The sequence below is a fragment of the Pithys albifrons genome, chromosome 22, assembly GCF_047495875.1.
Source record: "Pithys albifrons albifrons isolate INPA30051 chromosome 22, PitAlb_v1, whole genome shotgun sequence".
Classification (NCBI taxonomy): Eukaryota; Metazoa; Chordata; class Aves; order Passeriformes; family Thamnophilidae; genus Pithys; species Pithys albifrons.
In genome coordinates, this window is record NC_092479.1 from 3,743,648 (window position 1) to 3,769,331 (window position 25,684).

General features: G+C 51.7%; 1 protein-coding gene across 5 annotated transcripts in view; it reads left to right on the plus strand.

Moving 5' to 3' along the window:
* UBR4 (ubiquitin protein ligase E3 component n-recognin 4) overlaps positions 1 to 13,949 on the plus strand; it is an 86,310-nt gene extending 72,361 nt beyond the window's left edge. For all 5 annotated transcript variants that reach the window (XM_071575770.1, XM_071575771.1, XM_071575772.1 and 2 more), the window contains 13 exons: positions 9 to 128; positions 941 to 1,131; positions 1,539 to 1,712; positions 2,208 to 2,307; positions 2,869 to 3,087; positions 3,295 to 3,408; positions 3,945 to 4,087; positions 4,354 to 4,479; positions 5,457 to 5,651; positions 7,629 to 7,853; positions 11,882 to 11,972; positions 12,779 to 12,941; positions 13,534 to 13,949. In XM_071575770.1, the coding sequence (XP_071431871.1) occupies positions 9 to 128; positions 941 to 1,131; positions 1,539 to 1,712; positions 2,208 to 2,307; positions 2,869 to 3,087; positions 3,295 to 3,408; positions 3,945 to 4,087; positions 4,354 to 4,479; positions 5,457 to 5,651; positions 7,629 to 7,853; positions 11,882 to 11,972; positions 12,779 to 12,941; positions 13,534 to 13,598 (1,926 nt within the window). In that variant the 3' untranslated portion in view covers positions 13,599 to 13,949. The remainder of the gene's footprint in view (positions 1 to 8; positions 129 to 940; positions 1,132 to 1,538; positions 1,713 to 2,207; positions 2,308 to 2,868; positions 3,088 to 3,294; positions 3,409 to 3,944; positions 4,088 to 4,353; positions 4,480 to 5,456; positions 5,652 to 7,628; positions 7,854 to 11,881; positions 11,973 to 12,778; positions 12,942 to 13,533) is intronic.
* Positions 13,950 to 25,684: the final 11,735 nt, after the last annotated feature.

Here is a 25,684-nt window from a genome sequence, read left to right on the forward strand (position 1 = left end):
TTCCCCAGGCTCTGGTGGCTGAGCAGGAGAGCAAGGACAGTGGAGGAGCAGCGGTGGCAGAGCAGGTGCTCAGCATCATGGAGATCATTCTGGATGAATCCAACGCAGAACCCCTGAGCGAGGACAAGGTGAGTGCCCAGGGCTCTGTGCACCACTGGGAATGTTGACATGGATTCAAGGCTTGCAAGCATTCTGATTACAGGGATGCTGAGCTTCAGGAGCTGGAGAGGAGTGTTAGCAGGGACTTCAACCCTTGTAACAACACTGGCATGTCTTAGCAGGCCTTGGAGGAGGGGCACAGGAGTGCCCTGAACCAAAAGCTCTGTGAGGCTTCTTTAGGCTGAGTCTTGCACAGTTGGGGTGGGTGTTGTTAGGCACTGCTTGGATCCCTTCCTGCTGCTTTAGGCCCCAGGCCAGGGACAGACAAGAAAAGACACAGCTTGGCCTTGGGTTTTGGCGTGTTTTCGTATGTGTTAAAAATGTGATTGATTTTCCAGCTAATTGAGGATAAAACTGTATCTCAGCTAAGACTGAGAACAAGAAGAGTTTCTCACTTATCTTTTGAAACTATGGGTGGATGGGAATCTGATGTCCTTTGGCTTGGAATTATTAGACTTTTTGACTGGAAAATGCTTTAACAGTAGATGGAATAAGTCAGGTGTCAGCTAGAGGGGTTGATACAGCCTTTCCACAAGATCTTTGGGAATGAGGCTGGGTTTTGTTCTTCATCAGGGACTAGACCTCTAATCCTTCAAAACTGGCACAGTCTCCCAGCCTTTCTCAGGGAATAGGCATCTGTTCCTTCCAAACTGGAGTAGTTTCCCAGCCTTTCTCAGGGACTAGACCTCTAATCCTTCAAAACTGGAATAGCCTCCCGGCTAGTGGAGTGAGCATTTCATTGAAGGTTGTAGATTCATTCCTGCTCTCCCTTCCTTCACAGGGCAACCTCCTCCTCACAGGGGACAAGGACCAGCTGGTGATGCTGCTGGACCAGATCAACAGCACTTTTGTGCGCTCCAACCTGAGTGTCCTGCAGGGGCTGCTGCGCATCATCCCATACCTGTCCTTCGGGGAGCTGGAGAAAATGCAGATCCTGGTGGATCGCTTCAAGCCCTACTGTAACTTTGACAAGTGAGTTGTTCACAGTTCAGCTAAAAGCACCTGAAATCAGTTGTACTGATATATCTGTCCCTGTTTTTTTTCTCATTGATTCTTATTTCAGTGCAATGCAGAGCTTCAAAGGTTCCTGGTGCATTAAGCTTCATTTTCTATCTCACTTCTAAGCCATTTTTATAAGAAATATGTGAGCTTTAGCCTGAGGAATAGGTCTTGAGGGTTTATTCTGAGGTGACAGGGGTCTGAGTAGCTTTTCTGAGTCTCTGAGCTGGAGTGAGTACATCATTCAGTGATAATGTGCTGAGAATTACAGGTAGAGTTTCTGGGGCTCAGTGGGTACATCATTCAGTAATAATGTGCTGAGAATTACAGGCAGAGATTTTGGGGGAGCCCCCAAGTTACTGTTCCTTCTCTCCTTTCAGGTATGATGAGGAGCACAGTGGAGATGATAAAGTTTTCCTGGACTGCTTCTGTAAAATAGCAGCAGGAATAAAGAACAACAGCAATGGCCATCAGCTGAAGGATCTCATCCTGCAGAAGGGAATCACACAGAATGCCCTGGATTACATGAAGAAGCACATTCCCAGTGCAAAGAAGTAAGAGTCACTACTAATTGATGTGATTACTGTATGTGACTGTCCTGTGCTTTTCTCATTCCACTACCACAATCTTCCAAGAAAGCTGTTAATTAATCCACATTTAGAGCTGGAACAGCTGTGGTGCAGAGGGACAGGGGTGGACTAAAAAGACTGAAATCTTCCCATTTGATACCCTGATTTCTTGGATATCACAATGCTGATATTCTGAACGGATTCCTTGGGTATCACAGGACTTGTGTTTCCTGCCTGTTCCCTCCTATTGCATGTCCCAGAGCCTTTGCTGTGAGGCCCAGCTCGTGCCCATAAATCCCAGGGCTCAGAGCTGACCCTGTCTCTCAGTGTGCACAGCAGGGGTGGGAGTGGGAATGTCACTTCATTCATTAGCAGGGGAGAGCAGCTTGTCTTTCCTGCAGCCTCTGCTGCTGGGTGGCTGCCAGGCCCCTTTGGGGAGTGGTGGCTGCCCTTCAGCTGCTGCCTCTTGTTTTTGAGCAGTTTGGATGCAGACATATGGAAGAAGTTCTTGTCTCGCCCTGCCCTTCCCTTCATCCTGCGCCTGCTCCGCGGCCTCGCGACGCAGCACCCGGCGACGCAGGTGAGGCCCTGCTGGAGCCAGAGGGGCTGGGGCTGCCTTGGGCACTGCTGTGGTGGCTGTAGCTGGGCATTCAATCTGTGGGATTTGATCCTGCACTGATTTTTGCTGAGCTTGGAGAGACACACCAGCTTCAGGTATCCTCTGCTGGGCTGGAAGAGGCAGAGATTTTGACTTCAGTGTTTCCTCATGCTCTGTGTGGTGTGAGATTTACACACCAGTGTGAAGAGAAGGTAATTCAGGACTCTGAACTGCATAGTGTTGAGTGGCCTGCTTGTTCTTTTGAGACACCAACACAATGTCTGACCACAAAACTAATGTTTTATCCAACATCCCCATCTGAACTCTCAGTAACAGCCAGTGGAGAGGCAAATTGCCCCAGTCTCAGACACAGCTTTAGGACTCGGGTCCATAATGTAGGAGCATGAAAAAGGAAGGAAGACACTTGGCAAAGGTTGTTGCACCTCAGTGCTGCTGCCCAGCTGTCACAGTGGGGTTAGAGGGCACAGCCACCACCCCGTGCACCATTTCCCTGAGCTGAGTCTGTGTTTCCATCCCTTTTAGGTGCTAATAGGAACAGACTCCATCACCAACCTGCACAAGCTGGAGCAGGTTTCCAGTGACGAGGGCATCGGGACGTTGGCAGAGAACCTGCTGGAGGCACTGAGGGAGCACCCCGAGGTGAACAAGAAGATCGACGCTGCCCGCAAGGAGACTCGAGCAGAGAAGAAGAGAATGGCCATGGCCATGAGGCAGAAGGCCCTGGGCACCCTGGGCATGACGGTAATGTCTGTGGCACTGAGGAGCCCACGGCCTTTTCTTTCTGTCCTGCTGAAACTGCCACACAGGGAACTGTGTGACAAGATTTAGTGACAAGTATCGCAGGGCTCGAGCTGCCAGTTGGCCTGGGAGGGTAAACATGGGGTGCATTTCCAGTTCCAGAGGGGATGGTGGTGCTTTTTAACCTGCTCAGGCTTTTCTCTCTTCCAGACAAATGAGAAGGGTCAGGTGGTGACCAAGACTGCACTGCTGAAACAGATGGAGGAGCTGATAGAGGAGCCAGGTCTGACCTGCTGCATCTGCAGGGAGGGATACAAGTTCCAGGTAAGGGAGAGGCAGTTCCAGGCAAAGAGAGGTGTAGGTTCCATGTGAAGGGAGATGCAGATTCCAGGCAATGGGAGGTACAGGTTCCAGGTAAAGCAACATGCAAGTCCCAGGTGAAGAGAGATAAAAATCCCAGATAAAAGGAGATACAGATTCCAGTTAAAGGGGTTTGCTAGCTTGAAAATGTTTTTATTTTTTAAATGAAACATTAAAATTTCTGTTAAGTTACAAAAGGGAGATGCATTTTCAGAGCCCTCTCACCAGCTGAGGGGACTTGCCAATACCTGGCTGCACAAGGGTTGGGGTGTTGGCACTGGGGGATCAGCAAATCTCAGGTTTGGTTCTTGAGCTCAGTAATTCCAGAGGTGGTTGGGAAGTGGAAATGTGTTTTCAGTGAAAGATGGACAAATGTATGATTGGTTTAAGTCTGAAGTTGGGACTGAGAGAGGTTAAATTCAGTGCAGTGTCAGAACAGCACAAAATGTGAGCTGCTGCAGAAGGGAGTGGTTTTTAACACAGCTGTGGTGTCGTTGCAGCCCACCAAGGTCCTGGGAATTTACACCTTCACCAAGCGCGTGGCACTGGAGGAGTTTGAGAACAAGCCCCGCAAACAACAGGGGTACAGCACAGTCTCTCACTTCAACATCGTCCACTACGACTGTCACCTGGCAGCTGTCAGGTGTGTGCTGCTCACTGGGGGCTCAGCTGCTTTGCCAGGGTGCTTTGGTATCGTGGCACTCGGCCTTGGGACTCAGGATGGACTTGCTTAGTTGTGGGTCCCTTGACAGCCACAGGCCTCTCTGTTGTGGGCTGCTTTAATACTGATCAGCCTGCACAGGGGGGAGTGAAGTCCATAATTTAAAGAAGCTGTGAAATTGTTATTTTTTGGTTGGTTTTTTTGCATCCTTCTAACTTGGCTGGGTGTGGCTCTGTCTCTCCACACAGACTTGCTCGGGGCCGTGAGGAATGGGAGAGTGCAGCCCTGCAGAATGCCAACACCAAGTGCAATGGGCTCCTGCCAGTCTGGGGGCCTCATGTGCCAGAGTCTGCTTTTGCCACGTGCTTAGCACGGTGAGTACAGGAAGTTACTGCTCCAGCTGGTTTGTTTTGGGTGGGTGAGTCAAAGGCTTGTTTAAAATCAGGGAAACAAAGGTGGTGACAGCTAAATCTTGGTGAAACTGAGCCCTTTCAGGTTCTGCCATCAAGAGTGAATCTCCTAAAGTGCAGGTGTCTGTTGGCTTCTTGGCTTCTTATAAATAGATGATTTCATTACCTCTTAGCTCCCAGTTACTCCTGAAGATGCAGATTGCATTGTTGATTTATTTGTGTCCCACTGACCCCCTGCTTTGCAAAAGAAACCAGCAGATTCTCTGATGATGGTTTCCAAACCTCAGTTGGGTGATATTGAGGTCCTGACCTCTCAGCTGGAGCAGGTGGAGATCCTGTTCTCAGGATTCTGCTCCACCTCATGCTGGGTTTGTACAGATACATTAGAAATTTTTAACCTGAAAAAGAGTGGGTTTGGGTCAGATAATAGGAAGGAATTCCTCCCTGTGAAGGTGGGCAGGCCCTGGCACAGGTTGGGCAGAGAAGCTGTGGCTGCCCCATCCCTGGAAGTGTCCAAGGCCAGGTTGGACAGGGCTTAGAACAACCTGGGACAGTGGGAAGTGTCCCTGCCCATGGCAGGGGTGGCACTGGGTGAGCTTTAAGATCTCTTCCAACCCAGGCCATTCTGTGATTCTGTTGAATCAGCAGTGGTAACATCATGATTGCTTTGCAGACAGGGAGTTGTTTCCCAGGCCCTGGACATGGGAAAAGAGTATTGATGAGTGTATGTATGTCTGCAGATGGAATTGGATTTGCCAGAGTGAGCTGAGAGCCTCCCTTTGGGGATTTTAATCCAAGGTAGCAGAGACTGCATTTTTATAGTCTGTTCATTCTTTAGAGCTCTGTTTCTGTGAGCTGCTTGCTCAGACCCAGAGCAGTGCTGTGGAAGAAGGAATTTTATCCAAGTTTTTAACAAAGAAACCCTTTCTGCTGTTTTCCAGGCACAACACATACCTCCAGGAGTGCACAGGGCAGAGGGAACCCACCTACCAGCTCAATGTCCACGACATCAAGCTGCTCTTCCTGCGGTTTGCCATGGAGCAATCCTTCAGCATAGACACCGGAGGGGGAGGAAGGGAGAGCAACATCCACCTCATCCCCTACATCATCCACACGGTGCTCTACGTCCTCAACACGTCAGTACCTCCCCAACAACCACCTCTACCTTCTCTCTTGGTCTCAGAAAGGCCTTGGAGTGCTGCAGTCCGGGCTTTGTGATGAGTGTGTGGTTAAGAAAGATGGGAAATGACACAAAAGTTTTAGGAGGAACCCAATTGCACATCTTAAGTAGGTTGTTAGGGATTTACATTGTTTGGAGGGAAGCGTTGCTGCCTGGACATGCAGGATAACAGGGAACCTATTGAGTAAAAGCAATTGGGAATTAGCTTCTCTTTCCATTCTAGATGTAATTATTACCTCTGGGGTGAGCAACAGGGTTATTAGATTAAAGAAATGCTGCCAGCTTAATTTTCTCCTGAGCAGACAGAAGAGACACTGTGGTGAAGTCATTGTTAGCTGAAAACTTAACCCTGGTATCATTTTATTCACTATTAAAATAACACAGTTTCGCTTCCAGTTTTGACATACTGGAATTCTCCTGGAGGGTTCAGGTCCATCAGATTTTCCTGATATTTTCAGTGTATTTTTTTGCCATCATTAATATTTTTTACAAGTGCACAGTGATGCTTTGGCATGACACAGATCCACAGGCACCCAAATGCTTTGGAATCCATGAGCTGGTTCTGATCGTGCTAAAATGGATTGCCCATGTACATCCAATATTTGAGTAGTCAGATATTGGTTAGTAATACTAATTAGATGAGGGTATGAATATTAAAATCCACTCATCTTCAAGGTCACTCCAAATGCAGTGCAGTGGAATCTCTCTCTCTCCCTTTCCTGCCTGGAACTAATCAACATTTTGGCTCTAATACAATTTGTCTATTGTTTTAATATCTATCTCCAGATCCCTGTGCTATTGTTTTCCAAGTCTCTTGGGAGAAAGATAAATGAAACTATTCTTTTCATCTCATTGGCAGAAGAGAGCCCAGAACCCACTGGGCAGCAGTGGCAAAATTCATTCTGTAGGTTCCAGCCAGGATTTTTGATATTAAGTGGAGAAAATAAAGAGCCACTAATTGGCCACCAGCTGCCTCATGTAGCAAATGAAAAGATCACACAACCCTGACACCAGACAGAGCTTTATCTGCTGGGATGCTGCTTTATACCTGATAAAGAGAGTAATTATCTCATTTGAAACCAAAGGTCTTACCTGGCTGCAGCCTCTTCTGCTGCAGGAGGGCAATAGATGTGGGAAAGTGTGATCCACCTTCACAGAGTGTGACACAGAGAGTGCACAGTCAGCCCTGGGGTGTTGGGACTCCTGAAGGGACTGGAGCTCTAGAGGAAAGGAATAAAATAATTGTATGAGCTTGCAGTGAGTACAGTATCTTTTGGGGTTTGAAATTGGCCTGAATCTCTCAGGGATTGCTTTTACAGCAGATAAATATTACAAATGGATTCTCAGGTGTGGCTGTAGGAGCTGCAGTCACGAGTGTGGTGTCTGATGGAGATGGGCCAGTGGAGTGCATGAACTGGCTGGCCTTGACTCCATTGTTTTCTCTAAAATAAGGAGAAACTGCTGTGCAATAGTGTTGCTCTGTGCTGGGGCAGTGCCAGCTGCCTTGCAGACCTGTCCAAGGAAAAGAAGGGGCTGGGTTTGTATCCACTGGGAGCAAATCCTCAGCCAGTGGGTGAGCCTGGGGCAGAGCTGATGGTGCCCACTGGGACCAAATCCTCACCCAGTGGGTGAACCTGGGGCAGAGCTGATGGTGCCCACTGGGAGCAAATCCTCACTTAGAGGATGAAATTGGGGAAAATCTGCTGGGGCCCAAGTGGCAAATCCTCACCCAGTGTGTGAATTTGGGGAAAATCTCGTGCCCAAGTAGTTGATCCTCACTTAGAGGATGAAATTGGGGCCAAGCTGCTGGTGCCCAGGTGGCACTGCTGTCCCTGTGCAGGACTGCAGGGATACAGTGCCCTAAAGCTCCTGGGGAGCACCAGATGAACCTGTGAGAGCCAGAGCAACTGCTGAAGCTTTTCCTGTGTTGCAGAACTCGAGCGACCTCGAGGGAGGAGAAGAACCTGCAGAGCTTCCTGGAGCAGCCCAAGGAGAAGTGGGTGGAGGGGGCCTACGAGGTGGACGGGCCCCACTACTACACCGTGCTGGCCCTGCACATCTGCCCCCCGGACAGGTGGAGGGCCATCAGGGTGGACGTCCTCAAACGGCTCCTGGTCACCTCCCACGCCCGGGTGGTGTCCCCAGCAGGGGCCAGCAGGTCAGTCACCACCCTGAGCCACTCGTGGCACTGTCATAGAGCCCCTGTGACTGTCACAGAGCCCCTTTTGGTACTGTCACTGTCATAGAGCCCCTGGTGTCACTGTCATAGAGCCCCTGGTGTCACTGTCACAGAGCCCCTGGTGTCACTGTCACAGAGCCCCTGGTGTCACTGTCACAGAGCCCCTGGTGTCACTGTCACAGAGCCCCTGGTGTCACTGTCACAGAGCTCCTCCTGTCATTGTCACAGAGCCACTGTATCACTGTCACAGAGCCCTTCATGTCACTGTCACAGAGCTCCTCCTGTCATTGTCACAGAGCCATTTGTATCACTGTCACAGAGCCCCTGGTATCACTGTCATAGAGCCCTTCATGTCACTGTCACAGAGCCCCTGGTATCACTGTCATAGAGCCCTTTTTGTCACTGTCACAGAGCCCTTTTTGTCACTATCATAGAGCCCCTGGTGCCACTGTCATAGAGCCCCTCCTGTCCCTGTCACAGAGCCCCTCCTGTCCCTGTCACAGAGCCCCTCCTGTCACTGTCACAGAGCCCTTCATGTCACTGAGCGCTTCCTCTCCCTGTCACAGAGCTCCTCCTGTCCCTGTCACAGAGCCCTTCATGTCACTGTCACAGAGCTCCTCCTGTCATTGTCACAGAGCCACTTGTATCACTGTCATAGAGCCCCTTTTTGTCACTGTCATAGAGCCCCTTTTTGTCACTGTCACAGAGCCCCTTTTGTCACTGTCACAGAGCCCCTCGTGTCCCTGTCACAGAGCCCCTTTTGTCACTGTCACTGAGCCACTCCTGTTAGTGTCACATGGGCAGGGTCACCTCCCACCTGCCCAGGTTGCTCCAAGCCCTGCCCAGCCTGGCCTTGAGTGGCTGCAGCCACTTCCCAGTGCTGGTCTGAGCAGGAGCATTTAATTCTGGGTGGGTTTTGGGGTGGATCCATCAGCTGATCAATGCAAACAATGCTTTTCCCAGGAGTGTGACTAAAAGTAGGGAAATTCAAGGTTCTTATTCCCTGAGTGAAGCACTGGAGGATCTTCTGCCCTGCCTGTCTCAGAGCTGTAGCACTCCCTGCCTGCCTTATTAAAGAAGCTCTTTCTGTGCTCTTTGATCAGGGTACCAGCCTCCCTCAAATAGAAAAATAGAAATCAAATGCCATTGCTTTTAAAAAAGAAAGAAATCAATAGCAGCTGTCAGGCACTTGAAGCACAAGAATAAGTGGCTGTGCCTGCCTGACAAAGGCACGTATTTGCAGAGAGGGAAAGGAAATTCCAGTTTCTGAAAAGATGATTTTAAATAGCTGTCATAATTAGGAATCAATTCATTATTACTCTAAGTCGCCTTAAAGGGCATTCTTATGCTGATGACATTAATTATGTGTTTGATAAAGTCATTACAGTGTAGTTACACACAACCCAGCATGTGCCAGTGCTCTTGGAAAAGGGAGAGAGCCTTGAGAGGGGCTCCTGCATTGATTTCTGTGCTGCTTTCAAGCTCAGCCTGTCTCCTGTCTCCCATTTGCCTGAATTCTGGGAAAGGAGGTTTAACACACCCAGGAGATGTTATCCTGGAGGGCTGTTTTCCAGGATTTGGGAAAGCAGAGCCCCTGGGTGGGTTTGCTGTGGGTGTTTGGTGTTTTTTTGCACCCTCAGTAAATGATTCTGCTCCTTCCCCAAGCATTATGTAATAAAAGCACATTGACAGAGACACAGCAAAAAACTTCCAGCTAAGCCATCCAATCTCTGGAATTTCAGGGGAAAACACTCAGAAACAGTGCTCAGGAATTATGTCAAGGTTTTTTCAAGGGCTTTCTTTAATCTCTGCAGACTCAGAGAGCACAAAGCCTTCCTCTGATAAAGCCTCTCAGAAAGAGCAATGTGGCAATTCTGATTTCCCAGGTCTGTGCTTATTTATTCTTGTGGAAAATCAGGAAGGGGATGATGGATGGTGAAATGCTCTGCAGATAAGTGCCAATACCTTGAATTTACAGGCTGAGGCAGAGAGGAAGGCAGTGGCTGTGACACCACAGGAACATGTCTGAATGCAAAAGATTAAAATTAGCATTCCATGTTTGCTGGGGGTGTCTGGGAGCAGCTCCATCCCAGGAACACTGGGCTGAAGGCTGGAGAGACCCAAGTGCAGGGACAGTGGGGAGGAGTCACCACAGGGACCACCAGGGCATCTCAAGCAGCTGAAGATCAACTGGTGATGCCAAAAATCCTGTAAATCACCTGAAAATTCAGCAGTGCTCTCCATTCCCTCATACTCAGGGGAAGGCAGCAAATCCTGCACGTTCCTGCCCAGCTCCTCAGCCAGTGTAGCACACACAGATCTGGGGAGAATCCAGCCAAAAATGGCTCTGTCTGTGCCAGGAGTGATGGTGTCACAGCTGCCTGCAAATCCAAAGGGGGAGACAGAAACACTTCCTATTTAAACCCAGGGATAATCACCAGGATGGATCCAAGTCCTGGATTTGTTCTTTGCTTGCAAATACAATTTACCAGTTCCAAAGAGCTGAATCAAGTGACCTGTTCATTATTCCTGAACCCAGAGTTCTGGCTTGCAGAGTCCTGCAGACTCTTCCCAGTGCAGCTTTCATCCAGAGTTTGGAAGGAAAATACCCTCAGGATTTTTTTCCCCCTTTGCTCCTGGCTGTGACCTTTGTAAAATATTCCCAAGTGTCCATGTCTGGCTCTCTGCTCATCCCTGTGAGGCTGATGAGCTGGACCAGCTCACAGGAATGAAATGCAGCAGCTCTGACATGAAATAGCTGTTCAGGAGGTAACTACCAGCCTTAACCCACAAGGGCCTCTTAGTTTTCAATTAAAGGAGCAGACTCCAATTAGATCCAAAGCATTCACAGGAGGAGAGAGCCTGTCTGGCAGTGTTTGGGAGGCAGAATTAGCTCTCTCAGTTGCTGCTCTTCCCGTGGAAATTTAGTCACCTTTACTAATTGGTTTTCCTTTAAATAATTAAGCTGAGCTGCCTGAGCAGCTGCCACCTACTAAGAAGTCTGGTTTAGGGCAGACACACAAATGGAGCCTTTAATAAGAGCAGAAAAAGGGTCATTGCCCCTCAAAAACCCTCAACCTGTGGCCAGTTGGAGTTGGGCCCTGGTCAGGATGCCCTGGTGTGTCACTGACCTGCAGCAGCAGCAGCAGCAGCAGCTGAGCTGGTTCTGGGTGCATAAAAAAGGGGGGTTTATTTTTCCAAAGCTTTTAAGTGTTGAGCAGGAAGCAGCACGTGATGGGGCAGATGTACCTGAGAAACACAGGCAGGAAAATTCCAAAGCCATTAGAGATGCTGGCAGGAGGTTCCACCTTGCCAGGACCTGTTTGTGATTAATCCTGGCAACTTTGGAGCTGTTATCCCAGCACAGCTCTGCACCTCTTGGAGCATTCCTGCAGCCACGTGCTGGATTTCCAAAGGAAGGGAAGCCCTTTGCTGCTGAGAGAATAACCAAGAAAATATTAAATGCAAATTCCTCCGTTTCTTCAAGGATAAGAGAGTTCCCTCAGAGTCTTTCAGAAACAATTCTGTGAGTTAGAAGCAAAATGATGTTCTCTGACATGGCCACTGGCTGGGTCTGAATCCCAGATTTATTTATTCCTCCAGGAATCTGCTGTTCTCACACAAAGGCTGTACATTGTTTTTTCCTACTTTGCTGTTGACTTCCTATATAGTCTGAGCAGTCACAGCTCCCCTCACTGTCTTGTTTCCTTCCACTCTGTGCTTGTTTCCTTCCTGTGAAATAAGGTTTTATTGCCAAACCAGCTCTGGTTACAGCAGGCACAGCTGGAGGAAAGTGACTTCCCACCCTGGCAATCCTTGCCCAGAGAACTCTCAGGTGCCCAGGATTTGTTTCATGTCTAAGAGGACACAGCAAAGCTCACTCAGAGCTGTCCCCTGGTGCTGTTGATGGATTTTTTTTAGCTGTTTGAGCCTTTGTGCAGTTCCTCAGGTGGGTCACAAAGCATAATGAAGTGAGCAGCTCCCAGAGGGATTCTCTTGTCTTGCAGACTGGCAGATAAGGCAGTGAAGGAATACGCGACGTATCGCTCTGGCCTGCTCTTCTGGGCACTTGTAGATCTCATTTACAACATGTTCAAGGTAAGAAAAACCTGGAAACTCAGCTCCAGCAGCTGAAATTCTCCTGCCTCAGCTTTCCAACCTGTGCAGCTCCAGGAATTTGAAATAGGAGGCAACGTTTGAAGCCCCTTTTTTCCCAAGATCTTTGTAAACATAAAGCTTTGTAGAATCACAGGATGGTTTATGTTGGAAGGGACATTAAAGCTCATCCAGTGCCACCCCTGCCATGGGCAGAGACACCTCCCACTGTCCCAGGTGGCTCCAAGCCCTGTCCAGCCTGGCCTGGGACACTCCCAGGGATGGGGCAGCCACAGCTGCTCTGCCCACCCTGTGCCAGGGCCTGCCCACCCTCCCAGGGAACAATTCCTTCCTTCTTTTTCTTCTCCCTGTAAGAGCAGAAAGGCCACAGGAATCTGCCTGTGCTTATTGTACCCCTTGCAGTTCAGTATCTGAAGAACTGAGAGGCTTTTCCAGTTGGCAACACTCCTGTATTGTGTATTTGCTTATTTTTCCTATTCATTGTTCATTGAAAGAAGGACATTCCAAGGGAAACTGTTGGGTAAGGAAGGAGAAAGAGGCATCCACAAGGAAAAACTTGCAGCTTCTAAAGAAGGTTAAGTAATTAGGGAGAGAAGATGCCTCTGACCTTGTTTCATTCCCTGCAATAAGATCATGAAGTCACGAATGGGCTCATTGTTTCTCTGTGGTTTGTTTGCAAGAGGCAGGGGATGCAAGTCCAGGAGCAGCAGGAGAAGGCACCAGGGTTTGCATTTACTGTTTCAAATAGCTCTTTTTTGGGCTGATTTGGTCTGTGTTTCCCCTCTCAGAAGGTGCCTACCAGTAACACAGAGGGAGGCTGGTCCTACTCTCTCGCCGAGTTCATCCGACACAACGACATGCCAATCCACGAGGCTGCAGACAAGGCCCTGAAAACCTTCCAGGAGGAGTTCATGCCAGTGGAAACGTTTTCTGAGTTTCTGGATGTGGCTGGTAAGTGTGAGCTTGCCCTTTTATAGGCTGCCTTGTGCTGGCTGCAGACAGCAGCATTCCTGACGCTGCTGCAGCTTGTTTGGATGACACAGTGAGAGCAGAGCCATCAGCACTCCTGAACCAGCCCAGGAACAGCTGGGACACACACTGGAGCATCCTCAGACAGGGAATTGTCTCCCACCTGATCCTGCAGGTCCTCCCCCTGCTCTGGTAAACACAGACTCAGACCTGAAGGTGTTTGGTCTGATGAGCAGATGTGGCCGAGCACTGGAGGCAGCGGTTGGTGCAGCCGAGATCCTGCTGAGGGGATTTTGGGATCCCCAGAGAAGAGGGTTGTGCCTCAGGCTGCTCAGTGTGTAGCAGGACCCCTGTAGCTGCACAAGAGCAAGTGCCCTATGGATTTAATGCATTCATTTCAGCCCCTTCTGCTCACAAATCCAACAAGGGTTTATTTATCCTCGTCGTGTCCAGACCTAAAATAACATTGCAGCTGTCCTGAGTGACTTACACATGCCCAGCACAAAGCCCAGTGTGGGCAGGAGCAGCAGCATCCTGGAGCTAATTCTTCTGTCTTGTCTTCTTTTGTTTGAAGGGCTCTTGTCAGAAATCAGTGACCCCGACAGCTTCCTCAAGGATCTCTTGAACTCCATCCCCTGAGCAGCCAGCATGGAGGAGCTTTGGGCAGAGACTACACTGGCTTGCCTTCCACCCCTTTGTGTTCTGCTCGTGCAGTCTGTCCCTTCCCCAAGGAGTGCTGCAGATTTTTGTTGGATTGGTTTATTTTTTTCTGTTTTGTTTTGGTTTTGGTTTATTTTTTTTTCTACAATTTTCCTTCATGGAGTGATTTGGAGTTTAGATCTGTTTTATCCTGTGTTTCAGTGCTTCTGTCTGTAAAGCTTTGTGCATTCAAGCTGGTTGAAAGAACTTGTACAGAGAGGAATCCCAACCAGTAACTCTTAATGCTTTAGTGCACCTCTTTGCAGTTCAATAAACCAAACAAATGGGTAAGCTGGGTTTGACTAGTACTTGAAGTAGCCTAAATGCCAAGTTCTTTCTCACATTTTCTTTCAGAGCTCCTGCTCCCAGGGCTCAGAGCTGCTGCTCTTTGCAGCCCTAAGTCTGGAGAAGGAGCCAGAGGAAGCAAAGGGCTCCCAGAGAGTGAGGGAGCACCAGGCACTGCCTGACTGTGTGTGCAGGGTCACAGCCTGGCACTGCAGGGCCAGTGTTTCCCTCCACTCCCCTTCCCTGGACCTGGGCAGGAGCTCTGGGTCCCCTCTCCAAGCATGTTGGACCATGATGGGGCCTGTCCTGCCCATGCTGTCCCCAAGGCTGTACCCAGAGCACGTTGTGCCTCCCAGCCCCTCTCAGGGGGGTCCTGCTCACTCCACATCCATTTTCTCTCTCTCTGGTAAAACTTTTCAGCTTCAGCCAAATGCATGTCCAAGAGCCCCTGCCCAGCGTGGAGCCCCCGATCCCTGTGCATGCCCTGCCCTGGAGCCAGGCCTGTGCTTGGCACACAGCCTTGCCCCTGTGCCCTCTGTGCATGCTGGGCACCCCCTGCCCACCAGTTGTGCTCTCCTGTACCCCCAGCCTGCCACGTGCTGAGCCTGGAATCTAATAAAGCTTTCCCTGTCTTCCTCAGCTCTGTTTGAACTTGAATTTCCGCAATCCTGATGCAGTCCCAGCCCAGAAACAGAAATAATAACCCTCATTTGAGAGGCTGAATAACTCCCCTGCCTATTTGATGCCTTTTGTTGGTGTTGGCCCCGCTCTGTGATCTGACAATTACCAAGGGGGTGAAGGTGCAGTGTTTTTCTTCTCACCTCTGTGGGTGCTGATGTCACTCCTGGCAGCTGGACCTGCTGCTGAGGAGGAGAATTGAGCAGCAAACACCCCAGAGAGGTTTGTTGTGTGTCTTACCAGGGACTCGAGGTCTGTTGGGGCATTGGGTGACTCTGCCTTGCCTTGTGAAGTGCAGGAGGGTCTGAGGTGGGGTTTGTTCTCTGTCCTGAGCCTCACCTGCCTTGGAGCCACATCAAAGAGCAAACACACCTTGTAAAGTCCAGCCTAACAGAGCTGTGTCCACAGGAGCAGCTGAGACGTTCCCAGGGCTGGAGGCACCACTGGCACTCACAGCCTGGGAAAGGCTGAGCCCCCCTGCAGTAAATAACCCTCTGATTGCTGGAGGCAGCAGAGAAGAGGGACAAGAAACCAGGTTTTTGTGACTCTGTTTCTAAAGGTTCTCTCTCAGTTCAGTGCAAGGCTCAAACCCCACCACCCTTTGTGGTGCAGGAGGGGCACTGTGGGATGTGGGAGCTGAGGGGGCAGGAGCTTCCCAGGGGATCTGATCCCTGTGCTGCTCTCGCTGGGTTGGAGTCTAGGGATTGCTGGGAATTCATCTGGGAATGAGGAGTTAATCCAGGGGGAACAGTGGGCCCAGCCCTCAGCAGGGCCACTCCAGGCTCTCCCACCTGCAGGTGGTGAGTCCCCCATGAGCCTCAATTCAATCCCTGTCACTTCCACAGCCCTTTCCTGCCAGGGCTCCAACCCCTTGGACTTGGCTGTTCCATAACAATGGGAAGCTTGACCTTCCCCCTTGTATCCCATGATGGTTTCCTTGTCCTGCCGCTTTCTCCCTTCATAATCCCCTTTTCCAAGCCAGGCAATGCCCAGAATTCTGGAAGCTCCTTCCCACAGCTGTCCCTGTGGGATGGAACCTTCCAGCCTCTCCCCTATCCCCGCTCCCGACGCTTCCGACCTGCTCTCCAGCCAAGTTTCTCCTGTGTTTTGTCTTTCACTGCAATTGCCTGGATGTATTTCCAAACAAGCAGTGGGTTAGAGCTGCTGAGCATAAACACACTGTGAGCTCCAGTGTTCCAGTGCCAGGAAAGATTCCCTGGACGTTTTCCGACGGGCGAAGTGATTTATCTCCGGGACGCGCGTCGGCGCCGCTTGTTTTTCAGGCAGGGGAGGACACGTGGATGGATCATTCAGTAAGACCATTGTGGAGCCTTGGGATAACTGGGGACACCTTGGGATTGCACTCCCAGTGGCTGGATGGAGTCCCATATGCTGATTTGGGCTGTTGAGCTCCTTTTCCTTCGGGAATGTCCCCCCGGGCTCTGCCAGCCCTGCCCGTTCTGATTCCACAGCAGGAATGACCCTCTGGCAGAGCCCTCAGCACCCAAAGAGTGTCTGCTCTGGCAGGAAAGCAAAAATCCTGCAGAATTTCCTCCCTCAGCCAGCCCTGCTCCCAGCCCTTACTCCTTATCCATGTGTACCCCATGGAGCTCAAGGACTGGGTGGAGAACTTGGTGTTCTCCAAGCAGGTGAGGAACAGAAACGAGTATGGAAAGCACCGAGTCAGGTTCCCAAATTAATCCACAAGAACAATTTAATTATTTAATTAAATGTCACTATTAAATTCCAGCCCCTTTGCCAGCCCAAGGAGCAGCTTGCCCAGCACATCCCAGGACCCAGGAGACCTCCCATGATCCACGTGGCTTATTTGGGAGCCACCTCAGATCAGAAAATCAAGATTGGCCTTGACTTGTTCTCTGCACGTTGCTGGACCACGTTCACCCCCAAGCAGGGATGATTCACACCTCACGTGTGAGGATCAAGGATACACAGGGAAAGCCACACCATGCAGCTCCTGAGGAATCAGGGATATGGGAAAACCACACCATGCAGCTCCTGAGGAATCAGGGATACAGGGAAACCACACCATGCAGCTCCTGAGGAATCAGGGATATGGGAAAACCACACCATGCAGCTCCTGAGGAATCAGGGATATGGGAAAACCACACCATGCAGCTCCTGAGGAATCAGGGATAGAGAGGGAAACCACACCATGCAGCTCCTGAGGAATCAGGGATAGAGAGGGAAACCACACCATGCAGCTCCTGAGGAATCAGGGATATGGGAAAACCACACCATGCAGCTCCTGAGGAATCAGGGATATGGGAAAGCCACACCATGCAACTCCTGAGGAATCAGGGATATGGGAAAACCACACCATGCAGCTCCTGAGGAATCAGGGATAAAGGGAAACCACACCATGCAGCTCCTGAGGAATCAGGGATATGGGAAAACCACACCATGCAGCTCCTGAGGAATCAGGGATACAGGGAAACCACACCATGCAGCTCCTGAGGAATCAGGGACATGGGAAAACCACACCATGCAGCTCCTGAGGAATCAGGGATAGAGAGGGAAACCACACCATGCAGCTCCTGAGGAATCAGGGATAGAGAGGGAAACCACACCATGCAGCTCTTGAGGAATCAGGGATAGAGGGAAACCACACCATGCAGCTCCTGAGGAATCAGGGATAGAGAGGGAAACCACACCATGCAGCTCCTGAGGAATCAGGGATAGAGAGGGAAACCACACCATGCAGCTCCTGAGGAATCAGGGATATGGGAAAACCACACCATGCAGCTCCTGAGGAATCAGGGATAGAGGGAAACCACACCATGCAGCTCCTGAGGAATCAGGGATAGAGAGGGAAACCACACCATGCAGCTCCTGAGGAATCAGGGATATGGGAAAACCACACCATGCAGCTCCTGAGGAATCAGGGATAAAGGGAAACCACACCATGCAGCTCCTGAGGAATCAGGGATACAGGGATACAACTTGCAAGGACTGCTGGAAAAGGGGCTTGGGGGAATTAAGCACAGAATCACTCCAGGGATATTCCCCCCAGTACATGAAGTTGCTGGGAAAAGGCAACTGCAGCCACCTGATCCTCCAGGAATAGTCACTCCCTTGTTTCCAAGAGGGAAAAATATTAATGATTAAACCCCTATTTGTAGATTTTTTTTTTGCCAGGATTGATCCCACCCATTCACACCAACAGCTGAGCTCGGGGAGGAACCAGCTCCATGTGTTTTATCCAAACCCTGAAGATCAGCAGGGATCCCTCTCCCCTTCCTGATGGCTGGTAGGAAGAGATGCTTTTTGGTTAAAATTATTTTGAAATGGTGCAGATGACACGTTGAGAGGAAGCCTTTTTGCTGTGTTTTAACCCCAGGCAGGTTGGGGGTTCCCAGGCATTCCCTTCCCAAAAAGCAGCATCCCCATCCCAAATGGGAACCTTTCAGGGTGTGTAGAGAGCTCTGGCTGCTCCCTCTGGAAGGATTTGATGTGTTTTCACAGAGCTTATTAAGCCTTTGTTGGAGCAGCATCATCCTGGAGTGGGAATTCCAACCTCTCTCCTGATTTTCCCCTTCATCCCACCATTGCCACAGATCCAGGAGGAGTCACACACATTCCCTGCTCCTCCATTCCCACAGCCAGGTGCTGCAGAGCCCCTTCCTACACCCCCCTGGGAGCACCAGGCCCCTCAGGATGGATTTCCCCCTCCAAAAAGCAGGGCTTTCCTTCTGGGAAGATGCCACCACCCTGACCCTCCTGGGGCTGACTCAGCCTGGCCCCTTCCCTTGTGAAATACAAATCACTTGGGGGTGAATCACGGCCTGAGCTGTGGGAGAGCCCCAACCAGAGCTGGTGCAACCCTGCAGAGAACCCTCAGTGTCCCACACACGGCCCTGGAGCTGCAGCAGAAATGGGGCTGGTGCACAGAACCCACCTCTGCTCTTGGAGCTGCAGCACCTCAGCCTGACCTGCTCCAGAGGGGAATGGATTGGGGGGTTTTTGCCACTGGGGAAGCAGGAAAATACTCCCCTTACAGCCCCTCTCCAGTGGGGAAGGTGTGAGACACAGAAAAGGGCAAATGTGAAGCAGAAATTGGGAAAATTGAGCTGTTCAGGTTTGATATATAAAGAGAGGTTGAGCTTTTAAAAAAATAATAGGAATATTGAGAACATCATGTTCAGTTTTGGCTGCTCTTGGCAGGAATCTGGGGTCCAACATCTTCCCCTGCCATGGGGATGTGGCAGGAGCTGGACAAGGAGTAAAGGAGATGTTTAAATGTGGGGAGGGAGGTGGCAGGCAGGGCAGGCAGGGATAGCCACTGCTCTGAGGGCTGTTGGGCTCCAGTCACTGAGATGTGAGATCTTTGCCATAATGATAATAACCCAATAATTACTGTTATCCATAATTATCCCGCTTGCTCTTTCCCAAGGGCTGTGCCAACAGGACCTCAGTCACCCTCAGCACATGCCCTGGGGTCAGGAGGTGCCACCCTCAGCCCCAGATGGGGAGATTGGGATGGGAAAGGGCTTGGGATGCTCCTGGGGAGGCTGAAATCCTCTGGGGTTGGACACAAATGACAGCCCTGGGCAGCAGTGACAGCCTAAAGCAGCTCCCAGGGACTGATTACATCTCGTTTTCAGCCCTGATGGGTGTTTGGGATGTTGTCTCTGGTTATCTCTGGTGCTGGTGTTGCCCACACCACCCAACTATCCCAGTTTGGGGCTCCCCACAGGCCCTTCTCGGGGTGTTTAATCCCTGCAGCTTCTCCCAGGCCGCTTTTTTTTAATCTTATTTAATGAGCAAAAATGAGCACGTTGGAAACCCAGCAGCATCCTTTAATTATTCCCAACATTTGATGGCAACAAGCTAATTCCCAAATGACGACATCAGACACTAAGGGCACATCTCCCCAGTGCCAGGTCATTCCCTTTTCTCTTCCCTCTGTCCCTGTTTTGCTGCTCTCAGCAGTTTGGAGCTCAGGAAGGTGTTCACCAGCCCAAGGCTCCATCATGGGCTGGGAACCACTGGAATCTGGGCCCTGGCTCCACCCTGGCACCTCTCCCTGAGGATCACCCAGGGCATTGGGAAACCCCAACTCCCACGGCCTCGGCTGCTCAACTCACTTTGCTGACACTCAGTTTTCTTGCAGCCACCTCCAGCATCCTCCATCCCCCAGGGAAACCCTTCAGGAGGGGGACCCTGAGTGCCCCAGGGTGTGCTGTCCCCTCCAGAGGGCACATCCCACTGTCCCCTCCACAGGGCACACCCCGCTGTCCCCTCCACAGGGCACATCCTGCTGCTGTCCCCTCCACAGGGCACACCCCGCTGTCCCCTCCACAGGGCACATCCCGCTGTCCCCTCCACAGGGCACATCCCGCTGTCCCCTCCACAGGGCACACCCCGCTGTCCCCTCCACAGGGCACATCCCACTGCACTGTCCCCTCCACAGGGCACATCCCACTGCACTGTCCCCTCCACAGGGCACATCCCGCTGTCCCCTCCACAGGGCACACCCCGCTGTCCCCTCCACAGGGCACATCCCACTGCACTGTCCCCTCCACAGGGCACACCCCGCTGTCCCCTCCACAGGGCACATCCCGCTGTCCCCTCCACAGGGCACATCCCACTGCACTGTCCCCTCCACAGGGCACATCTTGCTGCTGTCCCCTCCACAGGGCACATCCCACTGTCCCCTCCACAGGGCACATCCCACTGCACTGTCCCCTCCACAGGGCACACGCCACTGTCCCCTCCACAGGGCACATCCCGCTGTCCCCTCCACAGGGCACATCCCGCTGTCCCCTCCACAGGGCACATCCCGCTGTCCCCTCCACAGGGCACACGCCACTGTCCCCTCCACAGGGCACATCCCGCTGTCCCCTCCACAGGGCACATCCCGCTGTCCCCTCCACAGGGCACACCCCACTGTCCCCTCCAGAGGGCACATCCCACTGCACTGTCCCCTCCACAGGGCACATCCCGCTGTCCCCTCCACAGGGCACACCCCGCTGTCCCCTCCAGAGGGCACATCCCACTGTCCCCTCCAGAGGGCACATCCCACTGTCCCCTCCACAGGGCACACCCCACTGTCCCCTCCACAGGGCACATCCCACTGCACTGTCCCCTCCACAGGGCACATCCCACTGTCCCCTCCACAGGGCACATCCCACTGCACTGTCCCCTCCACAGGGCACATCCCACTGTCCCCTCCACAGGGCACATTCCGCTGTCCCCTCCACAGGGCACATCCCGCTGTCCAGGCCTGGTGGGGAAGGAGGGGAGGAGGAAACCTAAGGGGTGCCCACCCCAACCTCATCACCAGCTCCCACCAGGAGGCTTTTCTTCATCCTGTGTCATACAAAACCTGTCAGGCTGAAACCCCCACGCTGCAAGCAAACAAACCATTATCTGATGGCCTCTGGAAGAGAGATTTGGGTAGGGAGCTAAAAATAAACCCCAATTCCACTTAACCCTCCTCAGTGCTCTGAGCTTTGGATGCTGCTCAGCCCAACAAATCTGGAGGAAGAACAAGAAAGAAATAATCCATTCTATAAATTTGTTATTCTGCATTTGAATTAATCAGGTCGGGGGCCACCTGATACCTGAACAACCCGAGGCTGCCACCGCACTTGGGCATGCCCAGCTCGGCAGTGCCGCATCCTGCAATTATCCTGCATGAGCCGCCAGAGCGGTCCCTGCCTCCCAAGCGCTCCTGCAGCGACCTGCGCGGCTCAGCGAGGGCGTTTGTGCCCAACACAGATGCAAATGTTTGGTTACTAAGGAAGCAACGAGTTGCCACAGTCTGCGAGGAAACTGCCGCGGCGTGTCCGGGGATGCTCCGCGGCACCTTCATCTCCTGCTGCTCCGCTGCCTCCTCGGGTCTCACCCACCTTTTGGGGCTCGCACCTGGGGCAGGTGCTTTGGTTTCCAAAATATTTACACCTCTCCATGGGGAGGATCAGCCCCAGCACAGGTGAGAGGGATGTGCTGAAGTCAACCAGCCCTGAGAGCATTCCCTGCATCCCAAATTCTCCGCCGGGAGCACGTGGAGCTCCTTGGCCGCGCACGAGCAACACCTCCCTCTATGTCTGAGCTCAATTTGTGGTGCCCCTAAACCCCAAATGGCCACAAACTCCCCCGGTGTGGCCAAATGATGGGTCTGTGGGTGCAGCAAAGGGATAAACCTGCGGTGGGAGAAGGTGCTGGATTTAAGATTGAAGCTGCAGCTGCTCTTGGTCAGGAGCTGACAGAAAATACACCGGGGGGGGGCAAAGGACCATTTCAGGAGGAGAAACCTCCTTTGGAGGCAATAAGGAACCTGCAGGGAGGAAACCCTGGGGGGTTTGTAGCCCTGATGGAACTCACCCCTCCCATGTCACTGACAGCAGTGACACGGTGACCCACGCGATTCCCGGCATGATCCAAAGGCTGGGAACACCCACCCCGGTGACTAAGCCGGCCCTTTCCCCGGCGAGTGAGAGCCGGGGATGGGCACAGCCTTTGTGCTCCGAGCCGGGCTCTGAGTCACCCGGGGAGTCAGAATTGCTGCCCCTGTGCCCACGTGCCTGTGCCGGGCACGGGCTCTGCTCCCGTTCCGCAAGGAAAAGGTGGAACAAGGGGAGTGTGTGCGGGAAAAAGGGGCTGGTGGAGTGGGAAGTGCTTGGCTGGCCAAAGTTGGGCTGGGATGTGACAGAGCTGCCACTGCCATCCCCCCACCGATGCCATCACACGGGGCTGCGTGAAAAAACAGCCACTTCGGCGAGGAACTGCCCAAAATTCCGCTTCTTTCCGCAGCCTGGATTGCTCCAAGACTCTTATTCAGGCTGTGAGGGGCGAGGGGAGAGCCCCAGGGCAGCGACACCAATCCCAGTTTCACCACTGGAGGCTGCTGGTTGTGTGAAGGGGCAGCCTCAGGAAGAAGAAGCTTCTTGTTCCTGCTGAACCCGGGATGGAAAAATCTCCTTTTTCCATCTCTGAGGTCCGAGAGGGACCAGCTGGGGCAGCTGGTGCAGCCCAAGGGGGGAGGGAGGGATGGGGAGATGCTGCTCCAGTGTGATGTGGGGAACTCAGAGCTGATTGTCCATGAGATCATTGAGGGGCATTCTCGAGGTCTGGGGAGCTTTATGGAGTTAAACCAAAGGATTTTTGCGTGTTTTGTGGGGAGGTTTATTCAAACACACACCATTTAACTCCCTGGTGATTCACATCAGCCCAGGGAGCATCATCCCCTCACTGCCACTCAGCACTCTGGGGATGCTGCTGAGCTTGGCTTGGTTTGGCTGGAAAATGGTTAGTTTACCAAGGAAACAGGAATTTTCCATGACTGTCAGACTTTCAGAGCCTCAATGGATATAACCAAACCCAGGAAAATGAACATCCAAACCCCCTAAACTGATGTAGAGACCAGCCCTGAAATGGTTGCTGAGGTTTAGGAGTGAAGGATTTGCCAAAGTGAAGGTAAAATGAATGGAAAATCAAATCCAAGGGTCCAGATTCCTCAATCCCCACTCCAGCCCATGTTTGGGTGAAGCAACTGTGAGCAAAAATAAATCCAGTGTGTTATTATTATATCAGCACTGCTGGGGTGGTCACTTATTTAATTGCCAGAGAGTTCCTGCCTTCAGAAATAGCCCCATTTCCCATCCCTTTTCCTCCCTGTCCAAATAGGAAAGGACTAATCGGTGCTTCATTATTTATATCTGCCTTTGGCAGGCACTGCTGGGCTTCCCACAGCAGGAATTGGAGGAATCCCTGCAGGAATGTCCCCAACTGCCACAGGGCATCCCCTGGGCAGTGGCTGCCTGGCACAGGGTCGGTGCCAACAGGTCACATCCAGGGTGGCACGAGCCCTCTTGGAACAGGGAATTCCATTTCTCCCAGCCTAAGCTTAATTAATTGCTGTGATTAATTCAGGATGATTCACTTTCAGGGGCTGGGATGGAACTGTAGCCCGGTGGTGGAGCAGGAGATGCTGGTGGTGACCGTGGGCATCCCAAGGATGAGCCAAATCCCATCAGGAAAAGACTCATTGATTTAATGACCTGTGGATGTGGTGCTGGTGGGTCCATCCTCACCACCTGGTGATGGCCAACGAGGGAGCTCATGGGAAGCATCACCTCACCAGGCAGGAACAGAAACATTAATCAGCTGCTTTATCATTCCCTCTGATGTTTCCCTACTTCCTTAAGGGGAAAATATAAAACCTCTGGTTGATCAACAGGATTTTCCCACCTGTTGACTGAAATCACACAGATCCTTCCAGCACTGTCTGCCAGGTGCCCCAAACCAGGGAAATCCATAAAATCCCAGGATGGTTTAGGTTGGAAGGGACTTTAAAGCCCTTCTCATTCCACCCCTGCCATGGGTGGAACCTTCCACTGGCCCAGGTTGCTCCAAGCCCCATCCAACCTGGCCTTGAAATTCCCCATATCAGTAAAACCTGCCCTGGCTCTGCTGCTGCCCCTGAAAACACCCCCACTATTGGCAGTTTTAGTCAATTCTTGCTTTTCCCAAGTATTGCTGTGGATCTGCAGGGTGGTGCAATAGCCATGGAAACACTTCCCAGCGACCTGCAAAGGCTTTTCATTTAAAATGAAAGGTTTTCATTGAAGTCTGGCCCTGTTTGATGCTCTGCTGACACCCACCAGCAGCACCACAGCCCTGCCCTCCCAGCAGAGTCTTCTCCTCACCGCTCAACTCACGTTCCAGTCGCCACAAACTGAGGCTGAAGCGGTTTGTGCTCAGGCAGAGATAATCTTTGAGGTGTTTCTTTGAGTCACCCTTTTAATAAAGCACCTCCACCCAGCACATTTAGTTTTGTAACACATTAACAGAGCCCTTTGAAGCTCCTTTGGTTTCGGTGCTGAGCGTGGCTGGGGGTGCTGGTGGGGTTTCAGCAGGTGGGTGCTGCTGCCTGGGGAGTTAAACATAAACACTGCCTGGCAGAGCCCGTATGTTTGTTTCCAGAGTGATTTGAATAAATTATTCTTGCTGCAGCCTTTCAGAGGGGTCAGTGAGAGCTTTCCATGCTCCTCACTTGCATCATTCCATGCGTGGCAACACAACGGAGCAATCACATCATTCCATTAAACAATATCCTTTGATTGCCCAGTGGCCCAGAGGGCCAAGAGCAGCAGTTGGAAAACACTTATTTAATAAGTTAATTATTATAATATCAGCATTATTTAGCACTTAGGGAGGGCTCTGCTTTGGGATAACAAAATTCACCCCTTATAATTTAATCTGATCTGACCTAATCATAGAATGTTAAGAGTGTTGGAAGGGATATTAAAGATCATTCATTCCACCCCCTGCCATGGGCAGGGACACCTCCCACCAGCCCAGTTTGCTCCAAGCCCTGTCCAACCTGGCCTTGTACACTCCAGCGATGGGGCAGCCACAGCTTCTCTGGGCACCTGTGCCAGGGCCTGCCCGCCCTCCCAGCCAGGAATTCCTTCCTAATATCGAACCTAAATTTCCCCCTCTTTCTATTTGTACCCATTCCTCCTTTTCCTGTCACTCCAGTTCCTGACAAAGAAGCCTCCTCCAGCTTCCCTGGAAGCCCCTTCAGCCCCTGCAAGGTTGTTGGGAGGTCTCCACACAACCTTCCCATCCCCAGCCTGAACAGCCCCAACTTTCCCAGCCTGTCTCCATATGGGATTAGCAGGGGATTAATACTCAGGCGCTTTCCCGGAGAGCCAAAAGCAGGGACGGAAGGCCAGGGGCCTTTATCCCATTTCCGGCCCATTTGGCAACCCCTGCAGGGGCACACCGAGGGTTGTGGGGCGCGTCGGACCCGATTAGACCCCAAAAACCACCGCCCCCCCCTCCCCTAAATGTGCCCGCACTGGGGACACGTGGAGGGACCCGCGGCGGCGCTGCGGCAGCGCGGGGGGCGTGACCGGGGAGGGGCGGGGCTATGCAAACACACCAGGCATGTATGGCAGAAAGGGGCGTGGTTATGCAAATAACGTGACTAATATGGAAACAGAGGGCGCGGTTTGAGAGGTAAGAGGCGTGGTTATGCAAATAAAGGAGTAAATAAGGAAATAGAGGGCGTGGTTATGGGAGTACGGGGCGTG